General features: G+C 40.5%; 1 protein-coding gene across 3 annotated transcripts in view; it reads left to right on the forward strand.

Moving 5' to 3' along the window:
* mfsd8l1 (major facilitator superfamily domain containing 8-like 1) overlaps positions 1–26,971 on the forward strand; it is a 78,119-nt gene that overhangs the window by 15,561 nt on the left and 35,587 nt on the right. For 2 of the 3 annotated variants that reach the window (XR_009645328.1, XM_060834130.1), the window contains exons 2-5: positions 10,695–10,880; positions 12,773–12,835; positions 18,635–18,754; positions 20,548–20,627. Coding sequence is in view for 2 of the 3 variants with exons in the window: in XM_060834130.1 (XP_060690113.1) it covers positions 10,695–10,880; positions 12,773–12,835; positions 18,635–18,754; positions 20,548–20,627 (449 nt within the window). In the remaining variant the exon portion in view is untranslated. The remainder of the gene's footprint in view (positions 1–10,694; positions 10,881–12,772; positions 12,836–18,634; positions 18,755–20,547; positions 20,628–26,971) is intronic. The other variant, XM_060834131.1, reaches the window with a different exon arrangement.

Consider the following 26,971-nt stretch of genomic DNA (forward strand, 5'->3'; position numbering starts at 1 on the left):
CCTGATAATGTACTTGGATTCCACCTGACGATGTGGAAGATTGCCCAAGTGTGTTCTGTACACATAAAAACAGGACAAATCCAACTTGGCCAATTTGTGGGCAGCACGGTGGCACAGTGGTTAGCACTGCTGTCTCACAGCGCCTGAGACCCGGGTTCAATTCCCGACTCAGGCGACTGACTGTGTGGAGTTTGCACATTCTCCTCGTGTCTGCGTGGGTTTCCTCCGGGTGCTCCGGTTTCCTCCCACAATCCAAAGATGTGCGGGTCAGGTGAATTGGCAATACTAAATTGCCTGTAGTGTTAGTAAGGAGTAAGTGTAGGGGTATGGGTGGGTTGCGCTTTGGCGGATTGGTGTGGACTTGTTGGGCCGAAGGGCCTGTTTCCACACTAAGTAATCTAATCTAATTCTGCCCACCAGGGTACTCTATACCATCAGTAAAGTGATACATGCTAGAAATCTTGCAGCAAGTAACTCAACCCCTGACTCCCTAAAGCCCATCTATTATCTACAAGGTACTTACTTTTACTATGTAAAAGAATAATTGCCACTTAACTGAATGAGTGCAGCTCCAACAGCACTTGAGAAGTTTGACACGATCCAGGACACAGCAGCCTGCTTGATTGGCACCTCATCCACAAATATCTACTCCCTCCACCATCAATACTCAGTGGCAAGTGTGTATCATGTATAAATGATGCATGCAGAAATTTACCAAAGATCCTTAGATCGCACTTTTGCTGCCACTAACACTACCATGTGGAAGGATAAGAGCAAGCAGATACATTACCATCTACAAGTTTCCCTCCAAGCCACTCACCATCCTGACTTGGAAATTTACTGCCTTTCCTCCAATGTCACTAGGTGAAACCCTGGAAGTGTGAATAAAGAAAAGCGATGTTTTGTTTAAACAGACAACCGATTACTCTGGAAGAGATGTATTAAGTTAACTGACTGAGAGGGGCACCTCTACTAAATAACATGTCTGAAGTTAGGATACAATGGGAAGTAATATTAGCAAGATATCCATCACCTTTAAGTAAAACTGTTCAGTCTTTAATTGGCCATGCGCTGTTCATACATCGTCAAGTCAATTAGAGTTGAGGAAGCCTTTTATCATGAATGGTAGGGCTGGCAAGAGTTAATAAGCTATGACTCTTAGTAAGAAGAAAGAAGAACTACGACAGAAGACAAAAAGAGAACTTCAGGTAACAGAGCAGAAACAAGAGTGATGCCTCCCATCAGCAAGAGGTCACAAACCAGTACTCCATTGTGAATTAAGTAGTTTTGTTAAGTATCATTGTTCTGTACTTTTAAACTTCAATTCTATAAAACTTGTGAAAATATACTTGCAAAGGTTTTGTTACTAATGAGGGCAAGAACATTTTTAGAATGGCTCTCCCAAACTTAACTGTCTATGATCATAATTGGTGTAAGTCTTGCAAGTAAGGTAAAGTGAACTCCAAAATCTCTTACAGGCACTTGCCAACCCATGAAAATTCATCCCAAGCAATAAATAATAACTTATTACTAAATCCCAGTTTCTACATTTGATTTAAAGGGATGTATAAAAGAAGAAAGGTTAACATGGGAAGAAACATTTTCACTAGGGTATGGTATAGAATAGAAAATGTGTTGCTGGAAAAGTGCAGGTCAGGCAGCATCCAAGGAGCAGGCGGGTCGACGTTTCGGGCATGAGCCCTTCAGGAAAACCTGCATTCCTGAAGAAGGGCTCAAGCCCGAAACGTCGACTCTCCTGCTCCTTGGATGCTGCCTGACCTGCTGCGCTTTTCCAGCAACACATTTTCAGCTCTGATCTCCAGCATCTGCAGACTTCACTTTCTCCTATGGTATAGAATACACTGACTGAAAAATCTGGTGAAGGCAGGTTCAATTGAGGCATTTTAAAGGATGTTGGAGGAGTATATGGATGGAAATAGTATGCAGAGAATGGGAAAAACCAGATTACTAAATGCCAATGAAAATCATTTGCAGAGTCAATGCAATTCTTGATTCTGCGATACAAGAAACCTTGGAGCATAATTACTGCATATCTTGTGATGAAAGTCATGAACAAAATATCATTATTCAAGGCTTGCAAAGTAGTCATATGTATGATCATGACACAGATGGTTGCTATTGCATCCAAAGACCAATTTCCCCAGAGTGAAAACATAGTTGACATGATGCACATGGTTCAGGTGAATGGAGCGATGGGACATTTGTGAAGGGCAGGATAGATGATGGCAAATTTAAATTTTGGATGAATGTTTAAGATCATGACATACCTGTGAACTGGCACAAAGGGATGAGTAGAAAAAGTGTAGTACCAGACTTGATAGTGAGTCCAGAACTACAACTTGCATCAGCCAACTATCATGTATAGGTAAAAACAATGACTGCAGATGCTGGAAACCAGATTCTGGATCAGTGGTGCTGGAAGAGCTCAGCAGTTCAGGCAGCATCCAACAAGCAGCGAAATAGACGTTTCGGGCAAAAGCCCTTCATCAGGAATAAAGGCAGTGAGCTGGAAGCATGGAGAGATAAGCTAGAGGAGGGCGGGGTGGGGAGAGAGTAGCATAGAGTATAATGGTTGAGTGGAGGAGGAGATGAAGGTGATAGGTCAGAGTGGATAGGTGGAAAAGAAGATAGGCAGGTCGGACAAGTCATGGGGAGAACGCTGAACTGAAAGTTTGAAACTAGGATGAGGTGGGGGAAGGGGAAATGAGGAAGCTGGTGAAGTCCACATTGATGCCCTGGGGTTGAAGTGTTCCGAGGTGGAAGATGAGGCGTTCTTCCTCCAGGCGTCTGGTGATGAGGGAGTGGCGGTGAAGGAGGCCCAGGACCTCCATGTCCTCGGCAGAGTGGGAAGGGGAGTTGAAATGTTGGGCCAAGGGGCAGTGTGGTTGATTGGTGCGGGTGTCTCGGAGATGTTCCCTAAAGCGCTCTGCTAGGAGGCGTCCAGTCTCCCCAATGTAGAGGAGACCGCAACGGATACAATACATGATATTAGTGGATGTGCAGGTAAAACTTTGGATGTGGAAGGCTCCTTTAGGGCCTTGGATAGAGGTGAGGGAGGAGGTGTGGGCACAGGTTTTACAGTTCCTGCGGTGGCAAGGGAAAGTGCCAGGATGGGAGGGTGGGTCGTAGGGGGGCATGGACCTGACCAGGTAGCCACGGAGGGAACGGGCTTTGCGGAAGGCGGAAAGGGGTGGGGTGGGAAATATATCCCTGGTGGTGGGGTCTTTGGAGGGGCGGAAATGTCGGCAGATGATTTGGTATAGGTGTCAACTTGGTAGTACTGTTGCCTCTGAAATGCAGTCTTCTGGATTTTAGTCCCATTCCAGGGCTTGAGTACAAAACTCAAGACTAACATTCTAGTGCATTACTGAGGAAGGCATTGCAGTGTTGAAGGTACAGTTTTTCGGATGAATGTTAAACAGATGATCGTCGGTCTTTTCTGACTGATGTAAAAATCCTATGGCATTACTGTGAAAAAGAGAAGCGATTGTAATCCGTGGCAACCTGGCTAATATTTGGCCTTGCATCAACTTCACAAATTTAAAAAGTTGTTAGATCATTATCGCAGTGATTATTTTGCAGAGTTTGCCAAGCACACATTGTTTGCCGCAATTCCTGCATTACGGTGTTCAAGTACCTATTCGAGATGGCTTAGGGAATCCCTAATGGACTTGACCTGTAAGCCTCTCTTGGTTCGTCCTAGAGATAGTACTCTGTGGTAGTTTGGAATATAAAACTCTTACGGACAGTTTAGTTTAAATTATTACCTTTTATTTACCAATGTTGTATTATAACATAGATACCTATAAGCCAGGCTTGAACTAAGGCTTTAAAACCATTAGCAGAGTAGCGACACCAGCTCTTACCCCTAAGAGCTCTCTCAGGCCACTCCTCTTACTGCTGCAAACAAGCTGTCTTTATACAGGAATTGGTACTGAGATGATATAAAAAAAATACATGTCCTAAATCAGATAAGCAGCAATAAAATGGAAAACGTTTGTAGAAGACAATAAACTAATTGACAGATCTGAGTATGCTTGACTAATTAAGCTACATGCACATCAAAGTGGCAAACCCCAATCAAGCCAGGCCAAATGCCTTGGCTCGATAACCATCCCTTTTAACAGTACGTCATAATGAGAGACTAGTCTACACTATGTGGAAAAGGTCATGAGGTAACCTTGTTCAGCTAACATGCCCATTACCATTGTCCTATAAAATGGCTTTTTAACAATTATCTTAGATTCTTAGATTTAGGCGGCACGGTGGCGCAGTGGTTATCAGTGCTGCCTCACAGCGCCAGAGACCCAGGTTTAATTCCCACCTCAGGTGAGTGACTGTGTGGACAATAGACAATAGGTGCAGGAGTAGGCCATTCTGCCCTTCGAGCCTGCACCACCATTCAATATGATCATGGCTGATCATCCTCAATCAGTATCCTGTTCCTGCCTTATCTCCAGAACCCTTGATTCCACTATCCTTGAGAGCTCTATCCAACTCTTTCCTAAATGAATCCAGAGACTGGGCTTCCACTGCCCTCTGGGGCAGAGCATTCCACACAGCCACAACACTCTGGGTGAAGAAGTTTCTCCTCATCTCTGTCCTAAATGGTCTACCCCGTATTTTTAAGCTGTCTCCTCTGGTTCGGCACTCACCCATCAGCGGAAACATGTTTCCTGCCTCCAGAGTGTCCAATCCTTTAATAATCTTATGTTTCAGTCAGATCCCCTCTCAGTCTTCTAAACTGAAGGGTATGCAAGCCCAGTCGCTTCAGTCTTTCAGCGTAAGGTAGTCCCGCCATTCCAGGAATTGACCTCGTGAACCTACGCTGCACTTCCTCAATAGCCAGGATGTCTTTCCTCAAATTTGGAGCCCAGAACTGCACACAGTACTCCAGGTGTGGTCTCACCAGGGCCCTGTACAGCTGCAGAAGAACCTCTTTGCTTCTATACTCAATCCCTCTTGTTATGAAGGCCAGCATGCTATTAACCTCCTTCACTCCTTGCTGTACCTGCATGCTTACCTTCATTGACTGGTGTACAAGAACACCCAGATCTCTTTGTACTGCCCCTTTACCAAAATTGATTCCATTTAGGTAGTAATCTGCCTTCCTGTTCTTGCCACCAAAGTGGATAACCATACATTTATCCACATTAACTGCATCTGACCACTCACCTAACCTGTCTAGGTCATCCTGTAATCTCCTAACATCCTCCTCACATTTCACCCTGCCACCCAGCTTAGTATCATCAGCAAATTTGCTAATGTTATTGCTAATACCATCTTCTATATCATTATCCCTGCGGTACCCCACTGGTCACTGCCTGCTATTCCAAAATGGAGCCGTTTATCACTACTCTTTGTTTCCTATCAGCCAACCAACTTTCAATCCAAATTAGTACTTTGCCCCCAATACCATGTGCCCTAATTTTGCTCACTAGCCTCCTATGTGGGACTTTATCAAAAGCTTTCTGAAAGTCCAGGTACACTACATCTACTGGATCTCCCCGGTCCATCTTCAGAGTTACATCCTCAAAAAAAATTCCAGAAGATTAGTCAAGCATGATTTCCCCTTCATAAATCTCTGACCTATCCTGTTACTACTATCCAGATGTGTCATAATTTCATCCTTTATAATAGACTCCAGCATCTTTCCCACTACTGAGGTCAGACTAACTGGTCTATAATTTCCTGCTTTCTCTCTCCCACCTTTCTTAAAAAGTGGTACAACATTAGCTACCCTCCAATCCGCAGGAACTGATCCTGAATCTATCGAAGTCTGGAAAATAATCACCAACGCATCCACGATTTCTCGAGCCACCTCCTTCAGTATCCTGGGATGTGGACCATCAGGCCCCAGGGACTTATCAACCTTCAGACCTAACCATCTCTCCAACACCCAATTCCTGGCAAATACAAATTCCTTTCAGTTCAGGTCCTTCAGTCACTGTTACCTCAGGGAGATTGCTTGTGTCTTCCCCAGTGAACACAGATCTGAAGTACCAATTCAATTCTTCTGCCATTTCTTTGTTCCCCATAATATATTCCCCTGTTTCTGTTTTCAAGGGCCCAATTTTAGTCTTAGCCATTTTTTTTTGCCTTTCACATACCTAAAAAAGCTTTTACTATCCTCCTTTATATTTTTGGCCAGTTTACCTTCATACCTTATTTTTTCTCTGCGTATTTCCTTCTTAGTAATCCTCTGTTGTTCTTTAAAAGCTTCCCAGTCCTCTATTTTCCTACTTATCTTTGCTATATTATACTTTTTCCTCTTTTAACTTAACTTCCCTCGTCAGCCACGGCCACCCGTGCCTTCCCCTTAGGATCTTTCTTCCTTTTTGGAATGAACTGATCCTGCATCTTCTGCATTATACCCAGAAATATCTGCCATTGTTCTTCCACTGTCATCCCTGCTAAGGTATTGCACCATTGAACTTTGGCCAGCTCATCCTCATAGCTCCATAGTTCCCTTTATTCAACAAAAATATTGTCACTTCCGATTGTACCCTCTCTCTCTCAAATTGCAGATTGAAGCTTATTGTATTATGGTCACTACTTCCCAATGGCTCCTTCACTTCGAGGTCCCTGATCAATTCTTTGCACACTCTCTCCATGTCTGTGTAGGTTTCCTCTGGGTCCTCCCACATTCCAAAGGATGTGCAGGTCAAGTGAATTGGCCATGCTAAATTGCCCATAGTGTTAGATGAAGGGGTAAATGTAGGGGAATGGGTCTGGGTGGGTTGCGCTTCGGCGGGTTGGTGTGGACTTGTTGGGCCGAAGGGCCTGTTTCCACACACTAAGTAATCTAATCTAATCTAATTCCCAAAATGCAAATTAAAGTCTTAACATTCCTGGATCTTGATCCCCAGGGAACGACACCAACAACATTCAATCCATGACAAGCAAGTGTACACTTGAATCAGACCACAAAAAGTGAATCTTTCCACCAGCTTCCGTCCTGTCTCTCCCCCTCTCTCTCAGCTAGTGTCCCTTGAACCCTTCGGTCAGTGAATATAATTTACAGAAGGATTCACTTGCACTTGGACTTGCTCTCGCTCTCGCTCACATTCTCTTGTATGAACATCTTCCAACCTTCTTGAATCTTAAATAACTTAGACCATGAAAAAAAGGTTGCAGAATAGGCTTAGAACAAAACTAGAAGCACAAGATCTCATGATAAAATTTTGGTGGTTGCTGATAGACCTCAGGCTAGACTAAAAGGAGTGGAGCAAAGGAATTAGATAATTGGAGAGAGTTGATAGTTTATTTTGAAGGACCAAATCTTTATGCATTTGGGTTTGTATTGTAAAGTCCTAGCAGTTGGAACTTGAAATGCGTGTTGCCAGATGTTTTGAAGAGTGACTATTTATACACGTTTAAGTGTGAGCTGTAATGCGTTTGCAACAGTAATCTTGATTTTTTTTAAGCCCTGTTGATCATATATTCGTGGTTTTCGATCCAAGATAGTGGCAGAGTAGGTCTCCTCAGCCGGAGTTAGTCTGTTAATTCTTTTTCTTTTCTTCTCTTTTGTATTTTAGTTTTCTTCCTCCTCCTTGGTGATGCGCTGAACTCCTGGTCTCAGTGTGGAATCAGTGCAGACCTATCGTGGCAATCTCTTGGCTTGGTGTTGTGATCTCTCAGTAGCCCAGCACGGTCTTAGCTTGGACATCTGGCCTCAAAATGATTCCAAAATTGCCTCCTGGAGATGAAGCCGTGCACGTCTGGAGTCCAGACCCGGTGCGCACTGGAGGCTAGGAGCTAGTGTGAACTGAGTTGGAAGGATTGTTATTCCAAACTTTTTTTATTTCTTTACTTTTCTTTCCCCTAAGAATTTTGGATGTCCACCTAGGAGGTATGGTTAGTATGTTTGCAGATGACACCAAAATTGATGGTGTAATGGACAGTGAAGAAGGTTACGTCAGAATGTATCCGGCACTTGTCAGCCCATTGGTCTATCTGATCAAGTGGCAGATGGAGTTTAATTTAGATAAATGTGAGGTGCTGCATTTTGGAAAGGCAAATCAGCAAAGGACGTGTACACTTAATGGTAAGGGCCTGGGGAGTGTTGCTAAACCAACGGACTTTGGAATGCAGCTTCATAGTTCCTTAAAAGTGGATTTGCAGGTAGATAGGGTAGTGAAGAAGCTATTTGGTATGCTTTCTCTTATTGGTCAGTGCATTGAATATAGGAGTTGGGAAGTCATGTTGTGACTGTACAGAAGATTAGTTATGCCACTATTGGAATACTGCATTCAATTCTGGTCTCCTTGCTATAGGAAAGATACTGTGAAACCTGAAAGGGCTCTGAAGACCTTTACAAGGATGTCGCCATGGTTGGAGGATTTGGGCTATTAGGAGAAGTTGACTAAGCTGGTCCTATTTTCCCTGGAGCATCAGAGGCTGAGGGGTGACATTTTATAGAAGTTTATAAAATCGTGAGGGACATCAATAGGGTGAATAACCAAGGTTTCTTCTCTGGGGTAGGAGAGTCCAAAACTAGAAGGCATAGGTTTGGGGTGAGAGGGGAAAGACTTTTATAAGGGACCAGTGGGCAATCTTTTCATGCAGAGGATGGTATGTAAATGGATTGAGCTGCCAGAGGAAGTGGTGGAGGCGGTGCAGTTGCAACATTTAAAAGACATCCGGATGGGTATACGACTAGGGTATGGGCCAAATGCTGTCAAATGGGACTAGGTTAATTTAGAATTTCTGGTTGGCATGGACGAGTTAGACTGAAGGTCCTGTTTTCATACTGTACAGCTCTGTAACTCTAATTTGTACTTAAGAATCTATACCTGGGTACATTTGTACCGAAGATGGTATCATCAGTTGTGACATGTAAACTTTTCACTGCACTCATTTGAGTACATGTGACAATAAGGCTAATTCAAATTCAAATTCAATAGATAAAAGGTTTTCTTTCTACAAGACAGTACTTTTTAAAGAGCAGTACTACTTTAAGCTGCCTGAAGAGGTAATAGCTGCAGTATGAAAACTAGATATAAAAAATTGTATTTGTAACCTTAGCGACACTTCCAGCACGATTTTTTTTGGTAAAATTTAGTTTTGCTAATAACAGCTTGTATTTAAATAAAAGCAAATCCAGCAACATCGTACGAGTACCGATAGGAAAATTTTCAGGCACTTTCATGAAGCTAACTGATGATTTCTTCAAGGGTGGTGCTGCAGAATTTGAAAAGTACTAATTAGATAAGGATGAAATTTAAACAGAAAACAACAAATGCTGGAAATCACAGCGGATCAGGCCGCATCCATGGAGAGAGCAAGCGAACGTTTCAAGTCTAGATGATTCTTCATCAGCGCTGACATGAGGTGACGTTTAAAACTGGGAGTCAGACATTGGTGGTATACCAACAGATTGATTCTGTTAATTGTGACTTGGAGGTGCCAGTGTTGTACTGGGGTGGACAAAGTTAAAAATCACACAACACAAGGTAATAGTCTAACAGGTTTATTTGTGGAACCATTTAGTCTATCACTTGCTGTTTTGCCGCGAGAGTCGTCTTGTGTTGAACCTTCAACAGATTGACACCTCAATTTAGGTTTACCTAATGCTGCTGCTGCCTAGCTCTTCTGCATTATTTATTGATCCAGAATTAATCTGCTGTCCTGATGGTAGTGGTAGAATGGGGAGTATGCTGAGCCATGACATCACTGATTGTGCTGGAGTACAATTCTGCTGCCTCTGATGGCCCATTTCACTACTTGGGTGTCCAGTCTTGAGATGTACTTGACCTGAAGCCATGAGACTTCATATGGTCTGGAATTGTCCTTTAGCTTGTGATCCAAGATTATATGAACATTACTTCAGCAGAGCCAAATTTAATGATCAGCAGTTAATTGAGTCAGTGGCTATGAGATTCTATGTTTCAAAAAAATAAAGTGATTACATATTTTTGAAGAGGTCTGTAACATATAGTGAAGTGTTCCTCCTCTATAATATATAATCCTTACAAAAGTTAATATCTGTTAACCTTTATTGGTTTGAAACAAATGCTGGTGTTAAAGGAAATTTCTAAAATTAATCTGGTGGATGGATATCAGTAACTCTTTTACAAAAAAAATGCCTGGTTGTGGAAATTTGGTATATTCTCCTTTTTTCCTGGAAAGTGGCGTTAAGTTGAAATTTTGCTGTTTGCGATGGGGAAGTTTTTTTTGTCTAGCTATAGACTGGGCTCAAAGCTCTGAGAGAATTTTCAGTCTCAGGGGTTGAAGTAGTTGTCTTTCTAAAGAAATTTACAGAATATCCTGCATAGCCTTTTAGCCATTTTGTGAAAGCCAATATTGTTTTTTTTATTAAATATGTTCCAACCATTAACTTCTGAAGGAACTATCTTTCACCTCAATAAGATTGGGAGCTGATTTTATCTCCGGAGGTATGCTGTTATTTGTATTGAAGTTTTCAGAGACTTCATTTCTATAAGTTGAATGTGGCCTCGATGGTGTAAATAAACAGTTACTTCAATTCGGTGTCCTTTGTCTAATAGAGGTGTCATTTTCAAAAAAGTTCTCTGCGCGATTAATTATAAAGTTATAATAAAGTAGGGTGGAAATGAAATATAACTACATTTCTATGTTTAATATTGCAAATCTTCATGACATGAAGTATAATTTAAGATGCAACTAAACTTTTTTTTAAACTATTGTTTCAGCCGTAATACTTCCAACAATCTGGGCATATCTCCAGACTCTTCATGCTGAACCTTATTTTCTGGGTTTGGGACTATCTGCATTCAGTTTCAGTGGGCTGATTGCAAGTCCCATCTTTGGACGTGTATCAGACAGCACACGGAAGACAAAAGCTATCATATTATTTGCTAATTTATTTGAAATTGCAGGTAAGTTAATATTACCCACTCCTTTTGTACATTGGAGATAGTAGTTGTGGAGGAGACTTCAGGGGAGGGAAACAAATGGGGTTTGGTGGGGCCAGTGGAGAGTCAGAAGTGATATTGTTTACACTGAGTTCTTGTTTGTGCAGTATTTCACCGGCTATTTTAAAAGAAAGTTTTGGTTCTATCTCTAAGTATAATCAAGAGACATATCTCCAAAAACATATCATCAAGAATGAACTCACTCTACTCACTACTTTCTGTAGGCCACACTTAAAACAAAATACACATCGGATTCTGTGCTGTGAACTTCGCCCAACAGTACCTCCAAGATCAGTTGTGAATTTCATTGTTTGTTGATTTTCCCAGACGCACGCCAATGTCTAGCGATTCATGAATTCAAACAGCAAAAGCACCTAAAATACTTCCAAAAAGGAGCAGTTGTTACAGACAGAAATTTTTCCTGTCCTCCATCTTGGATTACCCAGAATACAAAATTGAGGGGCATGGATAGGGTAAATAGGCAAAGTCTTTTCCCTGGGGTTGGGGAGTCCAGAACTAGAGGGCATAGGTTTAGGGTGAGAGGGGAAAGATATAAAAGAGACCTAAGGGGCAACTTTTTCACATAGAAGGTGGTACGTGTATGGAATGAACTGCCAGAGGAAGTGGTGGAGGCTGGTACAATTGCAACATTTAAGATGCGTTTGGATGAGTATATGAATAGGAAGGGTTTGGAGGGATATGGGCTGGGTGCTGGCAGGTGGGACTAGATTGGATTGGGGTTTCTGGTTGACGTGGATGGGTTGGACCGAAGGGTCTGTTTGCATAACCATAATATGTGAAATGCTGAAACAGTTAGTAAAGTTGTAAAGTACAGAAGGAAATGTAAAGATGTGGGATTCCTGGGAAATAAGTTAAATCCGATGCAGTGTGCTAAATTTTTAGATTAGATTAATTTACAGTGTGGAAACAGGCCCTTCGGCCAACAGGTACACACTGACCCGCCGAAGCGCAACCCACCCATACCCCTACATTTACCCCTTGCCTAACACCACGGGTAATTTAGCATGGCCAATTCACCTGACCTGCACATCTTTGGACTGTGGGCGGAAACCGGAACACCCAGAGGAAACCCACGCAGACATGGGGAGAACGTGCAAACTCCACACAGTCAGTCGCCTGAGTCGGGAATTGAACCCGGGTCTCAGGCTCTGTGAGACAGCAGTGCTAACCACTATGTCACCGTGCCGCCCAAAATTTTAACGCAGAAATAGGTGGGTTGTGTTCAGGTTAAATGTTAACAAGCTCAGCAGTTTTTGGTGGGGAGGTGGTGAGGCTTCATTTCTTCATTTTAGTGTAAAACATCTGTTTTATTGCTGTACTAATGCCTCTGGCCACACTAGTCTGAAAATACTTGATCTCATCTGATTTCGGAAGCTAAGCAGATCCACATCTGGTTAGTATTTGGATGGGAAAACTCCTGTTCTCTCTGGGACCCAATCTCGTTCTCTCTGGGACCCAATCTCATTCTCTCTCTGTTCCCTCTCCCCAACTCCTAATCTCTTATGGAAACATAGAAAATATGTGTAAGAGTAGGCCATTTGGCCCATTGAGCTTGCACCACATTCAATATCATTGTGGCTGATCATGCAATTTCGGAATCCCACAGGAAGTAATCCTGAGATTGCACCCTTAGATGTCAACAAGGACTGGTCTTGTGATGAGAATACTGGAAAAAATTCACTCCAAACATTTTTCTGCCCTTCTCTCTTTCTAGAGCTAACTTAAAGTACATGTCTGATATTGTCTGTCTTTTTAATGAAAGCGATTTTGAATAATTACAACTGAGGAAAATATATTAATTGTTTTGGATTTAAAATAAATAACTTTATTTTTAGGCAACTTTATGTACTTCATGGGATATTCAAAATGGTTACTACTTGGTAGTCGGCTTGTAGCAGGTAAGTTGAATTATCAACAGCTGTATTACTGTGAAAAGAAATTTCCTTCATCTTTCTTTTCTTTACTTGCTTTGCATTAAGTTTGGTCATTTTACTGTAAGAGGGTAAAATAATTGGTTCTGAAGGTATTTCCTGAATTTTCTTCTATTTTGGAGGCATTACCAACCCTTTACTATGCTGTTGTGGAAGTTTGGGTTTCTGTTAACAGTGATAAAAATGGTCTTTTAGCCCTAAAGCTTTGCTGCACTTGATTCACTGTAAATCATATTGAAAGAATCAAACTTAAATTATTTGTTTGAACAATGAGATATAACATTTAGAAAGAAGTCTTGGAATTAACTTGTTGGAATACTGGAACCTCTGGAGGATAACAGAGACATGTGTGATGTGTGCATTGGATTAAATATTGGATAGGAGGAAACTTGATGATTCTTACTGCATGAATCATAGGCTGATTAGGAAACTTTATAAACTGTTAAATCTTCAGAAATAAGAGTGTTCGCAAGAGCATCATTGGCACACAGCCATAAAGAACTAACGTTCTGGAGATAGCAGGTGATCTTGGGGTTGATAATGGACCTGAACCTAGCTCAGAGTTGAATGAAATTTAAATCTAGTTCAGTTCAGCCTGTTTAAGAAAACACAAATGATGGAATCAGTACATGTAATTGAGTTTTCTGAGAATGGGGAACTTAATAAGTACTTCGTATGAAATAAGTCTTTGATATATTATCACCACTGGAAGAGTGCGTCAACGATCATGCCCCATTGTACCACGAGCTGTCAAAAAATTGATAAAACCCAATTATACCAACAAGATACTCATTTTGCCTGTCTGACTGAGTGCTCTTCAGGGGAAAATCAATTCACGCAAAGCTTTATAACCAATAAAAAAATTAACTTTATTTTAACATATTTAAAGTTTTTAAAAAAACTGCAGAGAAAACAAATGATTCCTAATCCACTCCTTTGCAAATTGAATTATCCCTCTGTAAAACCCCAAATACACATGCACACATTCGCAATGAGGAGATGTTTTGATATATTATAGGATGGGAAAAGAATAAAAATAGGTTAAGCAAAGTTCCAAAGATCAAAAGTCTGGACTTGAGGGTGGGTTAAATGATCTCTTCAGCTTTTTTATTTCAGCGGTCTTGACACTTATCTCTGAAGTGAAGGTTGCTTTTGGTTTTCACTTTGATAATTGATCTGGTGCGACATGTTCTTTTGTCAGAATCCCTTTTTTTAAGCTTTCTTAGTTTTTGTGTTTTTCTCCATGGAGAGAGAATGGGAGAGATAGATGTTTTGCTGCCCTTGCACCTACAGCTTTGTAACAAACTGTAACTCAACCAATTGGAGATTTGTAGTCAGATAAAATGACTCCCAGTGTCACTCTGTCTCAAAGCATCCCTGTTATTTCTTCAAGTAACATTCTCTTGCACAATTGAAAATATGCACAACCTATACCATATTGCAAGACTCTCCTGGTATTTCAGGTGTATGGCAGTCTAACTTCATTTTGGTTTATAGTCCCAAAAAACTAATTATGCATTGACTATATTACAAGAGGGACCCTCAGGAGACTGAAATAGACAAAAAAGGCTACTGATCTGATAATAGACATAAGACAGCTGACTTGTAAGAAGAAACAACAGAAACTGAGTTTGTCAGTAGTTGAGAGTAGAATGAATTGGAAACATCGAAGAAACTGTTTAAAACAGTTTTGTGAACAGTAATGAAGGGCCAGTGGTTTAAGTTGAAGAGGCAAAATAACAAACAGATCACATTTTAATTGTTTTATAAAATGGTTGACAAATACATGGGATGAACTGCTCAATGAGGCAATTTGAAATCATCAATCTCACTAATTTTAAGAGATTGTCGGACAAACTGCAAAAAAATCAACTCGTGGATTTGGTAGTGAACTGTGCATTTTAATGTTGTACTCGGGCCACCTAGGTAGATTGAAAGGAGGTCTTTACTGATCTTGCACATGATCATGTTGATGATATAAAGAAAAGGAGCAAACTATTTTGATGCAGTGATCAAGTTTAAATGTTGTTGCTCTTTAAAAAAAGAAACCATGTTTATTCCCACAATTCTGTCTGCTTCGTGCCTTTTTAACATTTTTCTTCAACTATCCAATCATCTTTTCAAACAGTCCAATGTTCCACTTTGGTAATAAATGATGAAAAATAATTTTGAATTCATAACATTAATGTGAACACAAGTTCATTTTCTTTCTAGCCTTTGCTCTTAAAAAGAATTTTAAAAATTTAATCAGTGGAATAAATCATGTCATTGCTATTTAGTTTATCATCTAAGTAATAGTCCATCAGGTTTTTAATCCCATTGAAAGAAAGCACTAATTTTACGAGCCAACTAAAAAGTAATCTTCATTGTGATATGCTGTTAAAGACAACCTGTTTTGCAAGGGACTAATTGTTGCAGACTGCCACAGATAGATAGTTTTTGTTCTTTACATGGCATGATCATTGACTATTGAAGGTTGATATTGCAATAAATGGTACTTAAAGTTCAAATTAGATCCAAGTCGATTAATGAGATAAAAACCAAGGCACTTTGTTTTAATCAGTCTGCTTGAATGTGTCATGACAACTCTGTGGCCATTGTATTCTAAGGTTGGACCTGAATGTGGACTCCCCACAAGACTCTTTAAGACTCCTTTCTTTGTGAATAGAGTTTATTAGGTATTCAGTGTTGCCATTCCTCCACACAACAGTCCATTCTGCTCCCTTTTATATCTGCTTAGTCAATTAATTAATTAATTCAATCACCTTAACTACCTTTTATCCAATTCTCCCCTTCTTTGAATAAAACTTAGACGTGCGAACACACTTGAATGAAAACTAATGAAAATTAAACTTTTAAAAATTTTATACAGTCCTTTCTGCTATAATGCAATAGTTGCTTTCTTGTGTGACCTTACGCTATAGAAAATTGTACAATAAAAATAGCAGGGCTTATGGAAAAAAATTAGGTTTGGGGTGGGCCACCAAAAATATTACTCAAAATTGAAACAAATATAGTAGCTAGCCTAACGCTAAGGTTAGCACTGTTTAAATGAATGTTACATTTCTATTTAATGATGAAATACCATAAATTTAACACATTACCTTGGAAAAAATTTGAATATTACCACCCTCCTCGCCCATCAAGCTTTGAGGTTGCTGAGTTACTAAGACAGGGGCTGAGGGTCATCATTATTATCACCTCCAAGTGCAGTTGTGGTTGCAGGATTAGGATGAAAAGTTGTTAATCCAAAAGTGGATACCTGTGGTTCATTGTCTTCTGACTGTTTCTTGGGGGTTGGCATAAAAAAAATCTAGATTTTGCTGCTTTGCCATTTTTCTTGCTTCATTAAGAAGATGTTCATAAATTGCCAAACAAGACCTGATTCCATGAATTGCCGATTCACTGCGTTCTGCATTGTAATCATTGTCTTCGAAGACCTGCAACTGCTTCTCAATTAGCCTCAGTTGAAGATAAAAGAAAGTGGAAAGCTCTTGTGGTGCAGCATCCTGGACTACTTCATCTTCATTTCCAGCTTCCATTTCCCCCTCAGCAACAGGTTGTTGTAGATCATGTGTCAAGAGGTCTTCACAATGCAACTCCAGCAGCTCTTCAACTCCCTTTAGTTCTTGGGAGCTCCTCCTGATGGTTCAAAATGTTTAAAATCCTGAATAAAATCTGGGAGAAGCCTCTGCGCAAACTCCATGCAGGAGATGATGCAGAGACCCTTTTGGCGTAAACATTGTGTTCTTCCATGCACCGCAACATTGAAAGTGTTGGTTTGTCTGCTAAGATTTAATGAAGCATCTCATCTATTTTCCAGTGATATCTTTGACAGTCAGTTGCTGAAACGACACTGCTGTCATGTTCATTGTCACAATGCTTGCATTTCTTTACACATCTTTAAATTAATAATTGGCACTTATTCTCCCCTGCCACTCTATTGTCAGCTTGGAATTTAGTTGATGCCTTCCGTCTGAAACCTGTCCATTTATCCATTCTTCTCTCCACTGTTATTCTTTTCACAATGTATTACTGTAAACTGACTATAACTATCGTCATGCCCGGGGTAGCAAGCTGGAAATAGAGTCCTGCTATACTCTGGGTGATCACAATAGTTTAAGACATCTTAAAAACTACAAAATTCTTGAATTTATCTGACTTTTAGACCCACGTTGACTGAAAGCACACAGTAAGTTTCTTTACTTAACAATAATTACTTCTAGGATTCCAAAATAACAGATTTCAGCTACAGGTCAATAACCATGAGCTGTCGGTTATATACTTCTCCTCGTTAAAACACTTGATCCCCTTATGAAATCCCCCTGCACATGTATTCAGATGCACAAAGCCAGTTTGATGTAATAGATGGCAGGGGAAAACTGGGCAGGCAGTTTAATGGTCCCTGTCCGCATGGCTTGCTGAGGTGATCCTTTTGGCACATCAGAAGCTACTACTCCTTGACCTCCTTTCTCCAGGTGCTTTCACTTGCAGGAGACACTAGTTCATTCTTCTAAAGTCTTTGCATTATTGGTCTGGATTGTGCAAATTGTAAGTCTGCTGACTTCCCGAGAACAGTTGCATTGTCATGTTCCATATCCAGTTTAATTTGAGCCTTTTTCATTGCCTGCACAACATTCAGGGTATTTCATATTACATTCACTTTGATGAATCAGTTTACCCCAACTATTTTACAGACCATCACCGCTATTTTAGTGATTTCAGCATGTTGGTATCCCCAAATTTGAATCCAATGGGGCACTCAAATTTGTTAAACTTGCTTTCATTTTATTAATTGACAGATCTATATAAAATTTGCACCAATGCATTCCACACAATGTGGATGTGCATCCATTATCCAATATAATGCAATTGAATGAGGCTGATGAAATCATTCATTTAAAGGACTGAGGCATTATGTGAGTAGTATAATTCCTTCAACCTGAGCAATATTATTATATTCTCCTGTGAACTATCTGCATCATGCATAATTATTTTTAAAACATTGTTAGTGTTTTAGGACAGCTAATCACATTATGGTATTTTGTGTTGCACCTAAGACTCCTGTTGACCCCACACAGGCATTCATGGGGTACATTCTTGAGTTATATTTCCACAGTTCATGTTATCTATTACAGTTAGAGATACCTCCATTGTCACTTTTTAAATTATAACTCTCCTTTTTGCATTGACCCTTTCAGCCTATTCAAGTGGTATTGCATTCTTGCTATCTCGAATCCTCCGTTCTTCGTGTTTCTGCTGAATATCCTATTTGAACCATGAAGACAGCTGGAATATACTTTACCTAGAACCTTTTTGAAAGCCTATTGCAAAAGAAGTTTCACTTTAACAATTTAACTGCAGTCAATGCTAGGAGTCAATGTTTGATACATTAGAGTCCAGAAATTCAAAGGAAGGCCCTGAATGAGAAATTTACAAATATATATATATATTTTTGAATATACTTACTGTCTGAAACATTTTCTAATCAACCCGTTCAGAGACATTATTTGACATTTCTGGACCAGACTGGACTTGAACCTGGATTTCCTGATCTAGATGTAGGGACACAGCCATTACACAAAGACAGTCTCCCCTATGGAGTCTTGCAGCTCCTTCCTCACATCAATCTTCCCTATTCCCTCTTTATATCTGCCCAGCCAATTAATTAATTACCTAACTTTGGACACCTGCTTATCTACATGATATGTTAATATGAAGTATTTTACCTGTCATCTGAAAAGATATATGCTTTTCACTTTACAGGTATAGGTACAGGTGCAGGTGCCTGCATTTTTGGATATCTTACCCGTTCAACCACAACAGAAGAACGAGCGACAGTATTTGCTGTTGTCATGGCTGCACGACAGGCTGGGCTTCTGATTGGTAGGTAAATTTTAGCTTGTTGATCGTGGTAATGCCAAGCTATTGAAATCCTATTGCCTCTACAACAAAGAAGTTGAGCTGTCTTAATCAGAACTGCAAAGTAAGTTTTCTTACTACATAACTATTCAAGTCTTGGATATAGACCCTCCTCCAATGGAATTTATTTGGATTGACTTCTGGGTATGACTCTTTTAATCATAGTTGAGATGCACTGTTGTCAAAATTGCTGAAAGTGGACTTGCAACAATCACACTCTGAGCCCAACCACTCCATTATTTGTGTTTTCATGATTCTTGTTGTTGTTGATTAAACCTTTGGCCTAATATGGCAGAAACTAGTATTGTTTGAATTGTCTTAGTACTGAAAAGGTTTTAAATGAAAAATAAACACCCAACATTCATTGCATGGTGGGATTCTGATGGGGTAAGTGACTATTAAATAACCAATTAAAGTTATTTATTTGCCATTTCTGTGCCACCACTAATGATGGCTGCTGCTATTTACTGGAGCATAGTCAAAGGACAAGAGATTCTTCCTAAAGGAAAAGAAAATGAAAGAATCCCTCACTTTTTAATGACTTGGAAGCAGTAATCTTTAAGCTCCATATTTGGATTACACTCTTGACAGAGTTGGATCTGCCACTTGAGCTGAACTGAATCACAAAACATAATGGATTTTCAAAGCTACACGCTTCAGGTTACTGTTAACAAGTGTGTGATGAAGTTTGACATTGACTTGAAATGAACTCAACAGAGCCATAGAAACATTCACCAGATCCACCAATCATTGTCAGTGGATCAAGGTAGTCTGCTCATAGCTGACCTGAGAAATTGACAATATGACCCAATATAGTAATTTAGTGAACTGCCTGGTTTATTTTGAGTTTGCAGCTGAGGAATTTATTCAAATTTCACTCTGCCTCCCTCAAAAACCCAATGAATATTCACAGTATTGTTTATCTTTTACATTTTCCTCCTTTCTCCCCAACCTCCCATTCCCCATCTCTTCCTCCTCCTCTCTTTCCCCCCCCCACCCCCGCGCCCCCTGCCCCCAACCCCCAGACCAAAAAAAAAGCCCTGCTCAGCATAATTCTGTCTCAACTTCAAAACTTATAGAGGAGTACCGTCGATGCAAAGTGAAACTGAAGTCATTGAGCATCAATAGGACGAAGGTCCAGCACCTGGTGTCAAGTGACACACACAACATTGATGATACTTGTTAGCTTCCAGTAATTGCTGTCTTAGGATATTGTTGTAGGATTTCACTGAAGAAGCATTATTTTGCTCAATTTTAACTGATTAATTGAAGACCTTCTTTCTATCATAATGCCAGGGTTCAGATTCCACATTGTTTCTTAGCTCGAGTCACAACTCTAACAATGAAGTTGGTCATGCAGCTTTTGGTAGGAATTGGATGACAGCCATATTTAGGCTGATGGGCAGCAAGTCATACTCTTGTCTTTAGTGCCAGATAATGATCACTTTGAACAGGAGAAAGCCAGCCAGGGAATTGGACTCTAGAAGTAAATTGTTTTTATTTTTCAGTGCTTTGAAGTAATTATTTTTTTCAAACATTGGTCAGATCTTGTGATTTAAGCTAAACCACAAGCAAGCCAACTAGTGTGATAATTGCTGAAAGGTTTACAAGTTTAAAGTTTACGATGCAGAGAAATTAATGGAGGGGGCCACAAACAGGTTCATTCAGAGTGAAACAATCTATTGAATATTGAAACAATTTAAATACTAAAAGCTATTATATTTATATCTAAAGATTTTTTCTGCCATTTTCTTTAGGACCAGGATTTAATCTCTTCCTGAGGCTTTGCAACTTCAAGCTGGGACCTTTTGAAGTGAATAAATACACTTCACCTGGGGTATGAGTTGTTCTGTTCATCTTTTCAACTTTTTTTTAAAATGTGTATGCTGTACAGTTTAAAAGTTATGGTAACAGTAGCACATTCATAGGTTTGAGAGCTTACACATCATAGACAAATGGCAATAATGGTACTGAGTCCCTACATATAGCTTTACATAATCAAGATTTTCATGTGTTTTTCTCTTCAGTACTGATATGGCTTTTCCAGTTTTTATTTTAGCTTACTGTTAATTTCAGGAGTTTTATGACAGGTCCACGCCAGCACCCATGACGACTGTTCTTATGAAATCTTTTGCTTATCTTTTTAATTATGCATTTGGGCTCCTTGGCACTCTTGTTCAACTACGCAGCAGCTGAGGTAGAAGTACCCACTGCTGCCAGGACATTATGCTATTCATGCTGTGGACCCATATTTAAATCGCAGCCGTTTAACTTGCATAAATAAGAGGTACTATGTTTTGGTAAAACAAACAAGGGCAGGACTTATACAGTTACTGGCAGCGCCCTAGGCTGAGCAGTGACCTTGGGGTTCAGGTAAATAATTCTTGTGAAGTTGCATCACAGGCAGACAGGGTGGTTAAGAAAGCATTTAGCATGCTTGCCTTCATTGCACAAACCATTGAGTATAGGTGTTAGGATATCCTGTTGAGATTGTTCAGGACTTTGGTGAGGACACTTTTGGAGTACTGTGTACAGTTCTAGTTGCCCTACAGTCGGAAGAATATTTTTAAATTTAATAAAGGTAGTTAATATGTGGAATGAACTGCCAGATGAAATGGTAGATGCAGGCACAATGCAAGCAAGTGGTACTAGTTTAGTTTGGGGAAATTTGGTTGTCATGAGCAAGTTGGACTGAAGGGTCTGTTTATGATTCAATGACTACAAATGCTGCATGCCAGAACTGACCTTCTGCTCAAGCACTTTTGTGAACGAGATGTTGCAGAAAGGGAAACTGGAACCTCCACTGAATACATCCATCCTGGGACAGACTAAACAAAGACACCCAAGGGAATTCCTTGAGGCCTGGCATTCAAACTGGAACTCCCTTAACCAACATTAACAATCTCTCAGAAACAGAACCAGAAATGATATAACCTACCACAACAAACCGAGACAGATAAATACCAAGCGGGGCAGAACACCAACACTTCACCAGAGGTGCACTGATGACATCTAGCATGGTGATGACATGTCTGAGAACAAATCTACCAGCTCAGCAAACAAGTTTACAACCTGATTGGAACCTTACCTAGCAAAAAGAATGGTTTGGTGGAGAGGTGGGCCATTCTTTCTCTTGTGAACCATCAAAAGAAGCAACAACACCAGACATAGCTTTCCCGTACCTAAGACATGGCCCAGTCAGTACTTTAGAATGGATCAATGTACAAAAGTGCTGCAAGAAGGTTACTGATCTTCTGCACTCCACGAGAGTTGAACTGCCACCTTCTCTGCTTTCGTACACTCACTCTAACTCTACAACTGCACAGTAACATTACCAAGGTCAAAGTTCTACAACTGTTCCTGTTGCATAAAGCATTTCCACTCAGTAGCTATCACCCATCCTCTTCAATTACCAACAGTTTCGACTCTTGGCCTACTCACTCAGGGTACTTCACATCTGCTGCTCTCATACCACCACTAATAGCTCTTCCATCCACTTTCAACTTAGTTAATACCTGCTTTTGTCTCATTGCTGGAAAATTCTCACCGTACAAATCCTAAAGGACTGATCAATGTTTGTCTCCTCACTGCTTTGAGAAGAAGCTGAACTGGGGAAGGTAAAGACCAATCATGCAAGGAATGTTGTCTGTCCTGGCAGCCCAGTCAACCTCTTGGTGCTGTGCTGTGTTGTTTTCCACTACTTTAAATTTATTCTTAAAGTACTGAAGCTTCTAGCCCTATTTCACAACCAATGGCTTCTTTTGAAGGCCACAGCAGCACCCACACAGCCACTGAGACAAAAAGGCCAGCTCATTACTCCTCCACCTCTGCAGAATAAACCAGATGCATTAGAAGATGCAGTGGTAATGGCTTTCTCCTGCAGTGTTCACAAGCTCAGCGACTTCATCCTGTTAGGTTCTATTTCTAGGCTAGACTGTAATCTGATGAGCACACCACTGATGCATCTCTGCCACTGGTCAATGAGGAAATGCTCTCAAGCTCCATGTACACAGAGAACTGCCAAAGACCATGCTATCAGCATTAATAACTTCTTAGAAATGGACAGGAAGTAATGAATTGCAGGCTTGTTTGTTAGATGCAGTTAATAAACAGAATTGAAAGTTGGAGAAGTTCACCTGTGTTAGTCGTAATGTGGTGGCTGAAAATGCATGGATTTGGTTGTCTCCATGGGTGGGTTGGTGACTGCCTTGGAAAGCCAGGTCCAACACAATGCTCAGTGGCTGTCAGAAATGCACCTGCATTCTATCGTTTTAGCCATTTGTGCTCAGCATCGGTGGTTAGCACTGCTGCCTCACAGCGCCTGAGACCTGGGTTCAATTCCCGACTCAGGCGACTGACTGTGTTGAGTTTGCACGTTCTCCCCATGTCTGCGTGGGTTTCCTCCGGGTGCTCCGGTTTCCTCCCACAGTCCAAAGATGTGCGGGTCAGGTGAATTGGCCATGCTAAATTGCCCATAGTGTTAGGTAAGGGGTAAATGAAGGGGTATGGGTGGGTTGCGCTTCGGCGGGTCGGTGTGGATTTGTTGGGCTGAAGGGCCTGTTTTCACACTGTAAGTAATCTAATCTAATCTAATCTGCATTAAGGTGAAAGGGGAAAATGGGACCTTTGTGTCATTCTGGGTGCTCATTCTTCTCAAAGAGACAGTGGTGCCAGCAGATGGAACACATAGACCCTCTAAATTTCTTCTCAGGGCAAAAGAGCTTCTGGACCCCTCCATGTCCACTTCCACTTTCACCCTGTCTACTGTACCTAAGCCTGTAGAAGTTGTAGCCAAGGAGGGGTAAGCCTGCCTCCCGGCTGGACGTTATCGGCATGTCTGGGCTGTCTAAATTCAACCAGTTGGGGTCTTCTGCCCAAACCTTCCAGGCCAGTAGGGTCCGTGACACAACACGTTTCCTCCATCTCATCTGCAGACATTGGGACTGTACCTAGATGTAGTGGAAAGCAAGGAGAAGAAGACACTTTAAGGATATGGAGGTGGTACATCATTGTAAATATGTTTTCACATCTGCCTGATTGACTGTCATGATAGCTGAAGAATCGAGTTAAATGATTTGTATGTCAGAATAAAATAGATCAGTACGGCCAAACATAATCTGAATGGCTCTTAATAAAGCCTTGCCTTCATGCTGCACATTTATGACCACCTTTTATGAATGACGATATGATAATTTGACCTATGCGCTTAACAGTGCACATTTTTAAAAAAAAATTGATATCACCAGTTCTTAACTGGCATCAAAATGTGGCCAAAATGCACACGAGTAGACTCTACCATCAGAAGAGAAAAAGTAACTTTTTCATACTTTGAATGTGTTGCAACCATTTTTTCTCCCCTTGAAGTTGAGATTTGGTCACCGGTGGCACACTGTCCAAGTTGCATTCCTTTGAATGAGTTTTGTGTTCCATCAGATAGTCAAGACCCTGTCCCCACCCACCTCAAAGAAAAAAAAATCTTTAATACACCCTTTATTTTTGCTCCTGTTCCTTTTTGGTTCCCCACAATCCCATCCACCCTTTTATTAATGAATATTCCTAACTTTTCACCCAGCCCTTGGTTTATTAAATTGCTATGCTTGTCACTGTCCACTGACTGCCCATTGAAACCCAATGGTAGTGCCTTGCACACCATTGACCCCCAGTCCCCACAGTCCTATACTATTATCAGATTCCACCTTTGAATTTAGACTTGACTCTTTTTTCACTAACATCATCCTCTTTACATCTCAGCAGAGTGCAACCCAGTCCCAGAATTGAGTTGCTCATTTGCCACAACAGTGTCATTGCTGATAACCCCGCCTTGATGTTTACTGCCCTAACCTCCAGGACTGACCATGACTCCCTATGAGGACAATGCCATTGATCACAACCTAGCCCCCAGTCTGATGTCTCCACAACTCATCAACCCCTGTGATCTCTAGACTGGTTGAATTTCACCTGCAGGAATGACTATGGGCTAGTCCTTGGTCTGCAAGGTCACAGATTTCCAGGCCCTGGTCACACCAAGCACGTGGCTGTGTCCAACCCTCTGGACTGAAATTGGACAATGCCTTTGACAGTGTTGCAGCAACTCCTGACTGATCATCGTGTCCCTTTAGTCCATTCAATATGTTCCCCTTTGACTTTTAGACATGGTCATTTGATTGAAGCACACGTGATGTCTGGCTCATTTGTGAATGTGACATTAACATGGCACAGTGCCATATAGCAACATGTCAACTGCAATATCTGTTCAGTGCTGGCAATCACATTACATTGCGTGCTTTTCTTTCTGCAATAAAAGGCAAGACACAACAAGCTCTTAATGAAGTAGTAATGCGCTAAAAGGAAAGTCCAGCCAGAGATGCTGTGACAATTCAAATATATGTAAAATGAGTGAACAAGAAAGGAAGCTGACAACCTTTATATGCCCCATGCACGAAATTACTTGGCAGTAGCATTGCAACACAAGTTGTCTGGGATCTCCAAAGTGCAGCAAAATGCTGAAGTGTATTATGAGTTAGTCTGACATCAGCCATGATGATGTGGTGAGGCTAGTGTTTTGCTGATACCAACTTCCATGGACAATTGTTGAAAGTGGTCACTGTTCAAACTGCATGCATTGAGATGTTGGTGAGTGAACCTTTTTAAGGTGGAGGCCAGGAGCAACAACTGATTAGTGGCATACACCAGATGACCACTCTGTCTTTCTAGTTAAGAATTGAAATTGTCTAGTTTCTCTCCAGTGCATGAAAGCATTCTGAACTTTCCAAAAATAAGGTGAGATTAGCTAATAATGAAATGCAAATAAAAAATAAATAAGGTGTTTTCTGTTGAGAGTTTCATGTAGCTGTTTAAACCTTGAGGGCGAAATTTATTCTCTGTGTTCTCTAACATTTCTTACCTTGTTCAAGTCCCTCTGGGAAAATTCCCCCATGATGTCAGTTTGAGATATCTAGAAACCAATTACATTAGATAAACCTGAATCAACGTTAAAAAACATGTGAGCAAAAAACACTCGAGTATTTTGAAAAGATTTCTAAAGCTCGTGATTTTGGTTCTTGAAAGTACTCTGGCAACAAGATTGTTTTATTTTAAAAGTCTGGATATATTTGGCTTGAAACGCACACAGAAAATTCTGGTCTAGTATCCACCTGGTGAGAGAGATAGTTGTTACCCTTCTGAGTCCAGTATGACATCTTTCGAATGAACATCCAATTAATTAGGGTTTATCTAAGACCTGTAGATTTTCGAACCCTAAGATGTACTGTACGAAGTAGTCCAGAATTTTTTTTTATCAAAACAGATTTGTGATTTCATTATAAAAATAGGAAGAATACATCTGAATCCTTTCTAGTTCAGGAGAAAAGTATTTAATTAAGATTGCAAACTTGCAGTTGCTGATGGTGGAGAAGAGAAGGCAGAGGAATGTGTGTTTGAGCACATCAGGTAGAAAGATAGATTTTTAAACCAGTAAAGTGTAGAATAGGTAGTCGGTTAAGTTACTGAGGAAATGATGAAATTTTTAATAGTTTCTTTTCAGCAAAGACCAGTTCTGTAGCATTTTCTGAAGGAGTTGATGTTTGTACGTGCTTAATTCAAGTTCTGGCAGTGGAAGGAAGATATGAAAGCAGAGATTGATTGATTGATTGAAATTTTGCTTGTTGAAGCAAGTTATTTTCGAATGGAGTGGATGCAAGGAAATAAGTTGTTTTTAATGTTGAATTAGCTAGGTTATGCACTTCTCATGCTATTTAAGATTTTGAACTCGGTTGCTGAATGAGATTTGAAGTGGATGACTAGTTTGGCTTGAGGATGCTTTGGATTATCTAGGTCTGAGTATTCAAGCGATATTAACCTTTGGTCAGAGGATGAAGCAGCAAAGCATAACTGGGTTCTGTTAATATGTACAAAAACAAAACTTGTCGGTGAAACTCAGCAGGTCTGGCAGCATTTGTGTGAGAGTAATCAGAGTTACATTTCGAGTAAGGTAGCATGTAGATGATTGAGTGCAGTATCTACCAAGAAAGGGACATTGAGTTATGTTGGACGTGACTATGAAAACAAGGAATGGACAACAAAGGATTGATTTTGGGTGATCACTGTACATGAGACTAAGGACAAGCAGGGTGATGTATCATGGTGAAATGTACAGAATCAGAAATCCCACGACACCAGGTT

This window comes from Hemiscyllium ocellatum, chromosome 13, assembly GCF_020745735.1.
Source record: "Hemiscyllium ocellatum isolate sHemOce1 chromosome 13, sHemOce1.pat.X.cur, whole genome shotgun sequence".
NCBI classification, from domain to species: Eukaryota; Metazoa; Chordata; class Chondrichthyes; order Orectolobiformes; family Hemiscylliidae; genus Hemiscyllium; species Hemiscyllium ocellatum.